Source organism: Nematolebias whitei, chromosome 8, assembly GCF_014905685.2.
Source record: "Nematolebias whitei isolate Nwh7 chromosome 8, NemWhi1, whole genome shotgun sequence".
NCBI classification, from domain to species: domain Eukaryota; kingdom Metazoa; phylum Chordata; class Actinopteri; order Cyprinodontiformes; family Rivulidae; genus Nematolebias; species Nematolebias whitei.
The window spans coordinates 12526009-12533232 of NC_056505.1; the positions used below are offsets into that span (position 1 = coordinate 12526009).

Consider the following 7224-nt stretch of genomic DNA (forward strand, 5'->3'; position numbering starts at 1 on the left):
AGGTTTGATTCTTGCAGTGCACTGCTTTGTGGAATCAGTCCTTTTGCTCGTTTTCAACAGGTACAAAATGCTGCAGCCCGATTTTCAATCGGTCCAGACAAAAAAAAAAATATATATATATATACTGTATACACTGTATTCATTAAACCTTTATTTATACAGGTTAGTCTCAATGAGCCTCAAGGACTCATTTACGAGAGCTGTTTAAAAAAATAAATAAATTATACACTGTATAAATATATCACAGCACTCGCTGATGTCAGCAGTTCAGATGCTTTGAATGGTTCCAAGGACACGATACAAACTCAGAAATGGAACCTTCTCTGTTGCAGGCCCAAAACTGTGGCATGATTTTTTTCATTCAGTCTTTATTTATACTATATTTTCAAGAGACCTGTAAATTTGGATCTAGATTAATGTGTAAATGTAGATTTACCACTGCATGTTAGGCAGGCCCCCTCTCTTACCGTTTTGTTTAAAAACACACTTTTATTCCACCTTTGAGCCTTTATTTGAACCATACTGTGTTTTATTAATCTAGTTGTTCTTTTTTATCGCTGTTATTTATGTACTTTATCCGGTTTCCTCTGCTTGCTTGATTATGTTGTACAGCATTTCAGATGGCCTTAGTGCTGTTTTTAAGTCCTTTATAAATAAAGTGGTATGGTAGCACAAAATTGGATTGGTAAAATATGAATTTACAAGAAGTAAAAATAAATCTGAACACTAACTTAATTAAGTAATTTAAAAGTATTTATTAAACATGCTAAAAATGTAAACTGACATGAACTGCACACATACAAAAAAGTAAAAGATGAGGTTTTAAAACACTAAAAGCCCAAAACTTTTAAAAGAAAACTGTACAATATACACATAAAACAATTTAAAACTGGCATAAAGTTAAAAAAAAGGGGGTGAAAAGCTGCTTCAAACATTTGAGAGGCTCACTCCCTGTCTGACACAACCAGGTCGTTTGATTAACTTTCAGCATGAAGACCAGAGCTGGGCTGTGGGCTCAATTTCAAAACTCATTTACTTTAGTTGCTGAGGTTTTCATGACAGGAGAGTGATGAGCGCATCCAAAAACTTGCTTCTGTCCTCAGTTTTCAGTTCAATTACTGCAAACACAAAGAGAAAAATGTAAACATTTTGCTGAAAAGGAGAAAAAATTTTCACTGGAGAGATTTTCTGGAGGTGAATAAAAGATTTACACTCTGTAACAGATAAGGGCCACTTTAGTTTCATGGTCTGTTCAGCTGAAATTTATGATGAACAAATAACAGTTTAAGACCGATGCTGCCACCTGGTGTCAACAGAGGAGACTGATGTGTGTAAATAAAGTTGTTTTTTGTGCGTGTGTAAATAAAGTGATTGTAGGGAACAGGAATAAGAAAACATCACTCACTTGACGTGTCAAAGTGATCGTGGAGCGTTCTGGAGCTGGTGCTCTCTGCAGCTTTTTCAAACGCCCGACCAAAGAAACTTCAGGAGCAAATAAAACAGTTGAGAAAAGAAAACAATAAAAATCGGAAATATGAACAGAAAAACTTTACTGGTATTATTTTTTCTTTCTTTAAATTTGAAACACTAAGCAAATATGACAAAAGCACAAAAACTCGCAACTTCTTTGATTTAAAAAAAAAAAATTAAAAAGCATCCTTATTCGTGTGAAGGAGAACTTTGTAGAAATTTGATTCATGTCATCTCAGAGCATCATATAAAGTAAGGCGTTTACTTGTCATTCAGACGGACTCATCTTTTGCACAAAGCTCCAGTTCAAAATGGGAACCTACTTCTTCTGGTCAGATGTCTCTGACTCCGGTGGGATTCCAACAACAATGGCGGTTCCTTTCTCCACGTCTTTGGGAGCAGCCATGATGAGAGGAAGCAGCTTGCAGCGTTTATTCCTCGTCTAAACAACCAGGACACAAATTTAATAAGAGCGAGCTCCCAGTAGTCATGGTTTTTAGTTAGTTTTGATAGATTCTTACAGAGTGGACAAAAGCCCGCAGCAGGTTCTTGCAGAGCAGAGTTAAGGCCAGGGGCTTTGAAAAGAGCTTCACATCAGGTGTCCCCTACAAAGGAAGGAGCAGCAGAAGAGTTGTCTGTGAAGGACGTGCTGCTGAACAGAGACATGCTATCTGACACTCAGACTCCTACCTCCATGAGGTAACAGTAGAGGAAGGGTCCCTGTGACAGGATGAGGTTGGTGCAGATGCAGCTGGCTACAGTCTGCTGGATGGCAAGCAGCTTCTTCTTAGCCAGGTTAATCCCCGAATGCAGACGCTCAAGATTACTCCTGCAGAAACAGAGTCAGACAAATTATTTGACTCGGGTGTTTCTGTAATCTGGTCAGAACAATCTGACCGCTCAACAGTTCATCCACCAAGTTTCTTTGACACACCGTGAAAGAGAATCAAGAGCCTTGATGAAGTTGTCTGTGGTGTCGCTCTCGTCTTTCTCTGTGCTCTCCAGCAAGGCAGCAGCAGCGTGCACCATGTCGCTGGCTAGGAAACGGTTCTTAAAGCCGAAGTGAACGCCGAACGTCTGGATCCGAATGTCTTTCATTCTGAAGTTGACGAGAAAACAAAATGCAACTTTGTCGTTAGGACAGATGAGTCATTTTTACCTCGTTAACATCTCTAATTTCCTTTTAGTTCTTTTAAATTAAACCGCTTGTAGTTCAAAGTCTGTGACTTTTCCTGAAATGTCTCTTTTTGGATCATGCTCTAAATTACGGAATGTCAAACATACAAAAAATAAATAAATAAAATTTAATTAAATAGCATTATCTGCAAAAACAAATTGTAAATGCTGAGTGCTGGATGACAGCTGTAATTAGTTAAATAAGCTAAAACTAGATTGTTAAAGCTAAAAGAAGCCAAATGCTAGCTAAGACAAAAAAAAAAACTATAAAACAGAGCAAACCAGAGTGAATGCTGAACCAGTTTGAATTTATACCCGTATTTATTGGAGGACTCTTCAATGACGTCCCTCAGGTTCTCTTTGATTGAAATGTCCATGGAGTTAAATTTCTGTTTTACTTGTTTCAGGGGAAGTCTGTAAAAAAAATTTAAAATATACACACAGACATTATTTGGTTAAACAAACTTTCCTTCAGCAAAACGGTTGAGGAGATTGTCTTCTGTTAGCATGTACCCCACGTCTGCTAGAAACTCCTGGAGTTTCTTCTGGCCATTTAAAGTCCACAGCTTGAAGCTGCAGGAGGTGTAGCAGGAGTTACAGATGCTCTCATACAGGGACCAGTGCTGATAAAGTGTTAGACGCAGGCTGGAGCGCAGGATTAAGGAATACTTTGAAAGGATAAACAATCTAAATACCTATTAAGACAAGCTAACAGATACTTGAAGGATACTCGTATTCAAAAGAGATCCTCATACAGTCGATGGACAGAGAGTTCTCCTCGTCCTCATTTCGGTGGTTATGTCGGGAAACGTGACGCTGCATTGTTGCAATATCTGTCACATATTTCATACTAAAAAAAAAAAAAAAAACGGAAGAACTTGGTGAGACGCCAACAGCTAGAAATAAGTTTAAATCACTGACGATGTTCTTACTGTGTGATCTTATCGTGAACCCACTGGTCTGTCAGCCCGATAACGGCCCACCTGCGAAACAAAAAGCAGCACACGTTTAGGTTTTTCTAACATGTTTGTTTAGAGGGAAAAAAGTTTAATAAGAAAGCTCACCAGAGCATGTCTTTGGTATCTTTAGTCAAAACCCAGGCAAGCTCAAAAAACATCATCGCAGCCTTAGAATCAAAGAGTAAAAAATTATCATAAATCAAATGCTTAGACTGATGTGAATATGTGCTTTTTTTGTTGTTGCAATATTTAAAGTTCACTATCAATGCTGATATTGGTTTAAATATCTCAAATCTAATACAAGTCTTTAAAAGGATACTCACAGAAGTGCCGTGGTATTCGTACTGCTCATAATCAAACAAGATATCCCTCCTGAGAAATTTGAATATTAGAAAATTAAAAACACAAACAACTATTTTACTATACTGAAAAAAATAACCAACCAAAAAAAAAAAAAAACAGAAAAACTTCACCTTCGTGCCTCCCACTCCCTCCTCGCTCGCTGTTTTTCAATTCTCCTCTCAATCGCCGCCTGCGACACACAGCAGCCCAGTCATTAAAGTCACAATCCTCTGAGTTCACCTCTGCTGTGTCTGTGAATTTATCTCACTTCGTCGAATCTCCTCCGTTTTCCAGACGGCTCGGAGCCTTCGTCGCTCTCATTTCCAGAGTCGTCTCTGTCCTCGTCCTCTTCGTCTCGGAAGATGTCGTCGTACGAGGGCACGTCCAGGTCGTCGTCGTGTTTGATCAGCAGTTTGATCTGCAGAGAAGACGACGCGTGTTAAAAATGCTCACAAGAGATGGACGGCTGAGGAGCTTCCAGCTGACGGAAGTCAAGTGATTAAAGTAAACAAATGCCTAAATTTTCCTGAATCACCTGTTATGTGTACATTTACATTCTTTACTGGTATGCAGCCTTTTTTCTACAATCCGGCATCAAAGAACCTTAAAGGGGAAACATGGATCTTCAGCATTTTGCCCTAAAACACTTTAGTACCACTAATCTTCTGACTGGCCATTTGGCAAGAGTACAGTCTTCACACATGAATCTAGCATTTGGACTAAACAGATCCCTGTACGTCACCTGACTGTCATTGTAGACATTAACTACATCCACAGGGCGGTGAGTGTCACAGATAAAGAAGATGGAGTCATCATCTGGCTGCAGCATCTCAAGGAGGTCAACATTCGCCCCGCAGTTGATAAGAATGAAGTATCTAAACTGCAGCACAACCAAAACAGTACATTTAGTTTATTGTATTTTCCGTCATATATATATATATATATATATAAACTCAAATCTCATAATAAACCTGCTCTTTGTGTTCCAGAAAGGCAGTGCAGAGGTCCTGCCAGCCGGTAACCGGTACCAGCGTGTACTGGATGTGGTCACAGTGAAACAGCGCCTGACAAAGACACAAACAGATTTTTTTCTAGATGAAGTAAACTCTGCAGAAGGTACATAAAAAAGAAGCAAAAGAAACATGAACGACACTAAATGAAAACAGGAATGTAAAAAATAAAAATAGAAGCGTAGCTGCAAAGCAATCATTGTACATTCAGACATTTCAACCCTCAGCATGGATGAGCAGTCAGAATAACTCGGAATAGGATTTTGACAGTGCCACAATAATACAGTTTACAGAAGCATCTAAACGTTGCACAAGTTTCAGCTCTACGTACGAGGCCCACTCTGGGTATTTTAGGGAAGATTCTCATGGAACCATTTTGTGCCACTTTAACCTTCTGCATGCTGGATCTTTTTACATGATAACCACAGATGGGCAGTACAGAGCAGTGTGCAACATGCTTTAAACAAAGCCACTTTCACCTGAACAGATAATACACTGAACACGTGTGCAGGGGTGTTAACCTGAGCATATAGCTTAAAATACTGTCTGTGCATCGTCATCAACATTAACATTCAATTAATCAGTAATGAAATTACCAACAGATTTCACCTTTTTAAGGACCTCCAGACTATATTTAAACAATGCAAACAAAGGAAAGATTAACTCTTTGTACTGCTTGCTTCCACATAATAAATACTGCACTTTTACTGGTGTTTAATGTTGCATCATATTCAGTATGCACCATTAAACCAGCATCACTTGGATTAAAAACTACCAGGTCATCTGCATACATAAGATGGTTTGATTTCAGCCAGTATTACAGACTCCCATGTAAAGAAAATAGAACTGGGACAAATGACTCCCTGCCCAGTGCCTACCATTAGACTCCAAAGGTGACGGACTGCCTCCCCATTTAACCTGCATCTTCAGGTGAATGTACCAGTAGTCAAGAACCCTTAAAATGTACCTAGGCACTTTGCTTTGGTCTAGTTTAAAAAAGTAGTTACTTGTAAAGCTTGAAACAATTAAAAATGTACTTTATTGTTGTTCTGAAAAGAAAGCTAACAGGAAACTTTGCACAAGAACCTTACAGTAGATTTTTATTTTAACAAATGTATAAATAAAAATGCATTTGAGATTATATCAAAAATATGTGTGCATCTTTACGAAGTTAAAATTTATTTAAAAATAAATAAATAAGTGTAAATGGGGAAACTAATCTCAGTCACATTATAAAGGATACTGAACAAAATATTATGAAATCCAACAATGAATCTCAAGCTAAGCTATGAGGAGAGCCTTTAGGAGTTTGCAGATCGTTTCCCCACATCTGTACAGATGTTGCATGTCTTATCCACTTATAGCTGCTGGTGATACTTGGAAGCAAAATTTCTATATTTACATTTGGGTCTGTCTTAAATTGTGATTTTTTTTTTAGGGAATTCTTTGCGCAGAATTAGCCATCTCTCAAAAAGCTAAACATAATAAGGAATATCCTGATGCATGCTCAATAATCCAGGTAGAAAAAAAAAAAGTTCAATCTGGTCCTCTGGACATTCAAAAAAAAAAAAAAAAAAATGTAGATACGTTTCGTCTTTCATCCGAGAGACTTCCTCAGTCTGAGGAGCTGTATTCAGCTCAGTCTCTTAAATAGCACCGTCTCAGAGTGGATCAACCAGTTTGCTGCTGACAACCAAACCCAGCTGATCACATGATCAAGAAGGACCATCAGCCTAACAATGGATCATTAGCACACTGATGGCTGTTTACTGTTCACAGAGGGCTGAGTGATACTAGCAATCACAGCATTGTAAGAGGGGGACAATTGAACCCGGAGGCCTCCACCCCTGTTTAATGATGGACGATTTCTTTTCACAAAGATGGCCTCCTTTACTCCTCTCTCAAACCATCGTTCCTCTCTATCCAGGATGTGCACATCTTCATCCCTGAAAGAGTGACCGCTGGCCTGGAGATGAGTGTAGACCGCAGAGTCCTGGCCTGATGATGTTGATCTTCTGTGCTGGGCCATCCTTTTGGCCAGTGGCTGTTTTGTTTCCCCGATGTAAGACTGATCACAGCCCTCCTGACACTGAACAGCATACACAACATTACTCTGTTTGTGCCGGGGGACTGGATCTTTGGGATGAACCAGTCTTTGCCGTAATGTATTTTGGGGTTTAAAAGCCACTGGGACGTTATGTTTAGAAAATAAACGTCTCAGTTTCTCTGATACTCCCTCAACATATGGAATGACCACTGGTCTGGGT

The 7224-nt window shown here is 39.0% G+C and overlaps 1 protein-coding gene across 2 annotated transcripts in view; it reads right to left on the minus strand.

Moving 5' to 3' along the window:
* Window positions 1-1053: 1053 nt before the first annotated feature.
* cdc45 (CDC45 cell division cycle 45 homolog (S. cerevisiae)) overlaps window positions 1054-7224 on the minus strand; it is an 8244-nt gene continuing 2073 nt past the window's right edge. The window contains exons 3-18 of one of the 2 annotated variants that reach the window (XM_037680277.1): window positions 4919-5011; window positions 4690-4827; window positions 4216-4365; window positions 4079-4137; window positions 3929-3977; window positions 3711-3772; window positions 3579-3629; window positions 3377-3496; window positions 3160-3291; window positions 2962-3060; window positions 2405-2569; window positions 2161-2299; window positions 1992-2075; window positions 1794-1912; window positions 1406-1482; window positions 1054-1118 (exon numbers count right to left, since the gene is read on the minus strand). In XM_037680277.1, the coding sequence (XP_037536205.1) occupies window positions 1054-1118; window positions 1406-1482; window positions 1794-1912; window positions 1992-2075; window positions 2161-2299; window positions 2405-2569; window positions 2962-3060; window positions 3160-3291; window positions 3377-3496; window positions 3579-3629; window positions 3711-3772; window positions 3929-3977; window positions 4079-4137; window positions 4216-4365; window positions 4690-4827; window positions 4919-5011 (1602 nt within the window). The remainder of the gene's footprint in view (window positions 1119-1405; window positions 1483-1793; window positions 1913-1991; window positions 2076-2160; window positions 2300-2404; window positions 2570-2961; window positions 3061-3159; window positions 3292-3376; window positions 3497-3578; window positions 3630-3710; window positions 3773-3928; window positions 3978-4078; window positions 4138-4215; window positions 4366-4689; window positions 4828-4918; window positions 5012-7224) is intronic. The other variant, XM_037680278.1, reaches the window with a different exon arrangement.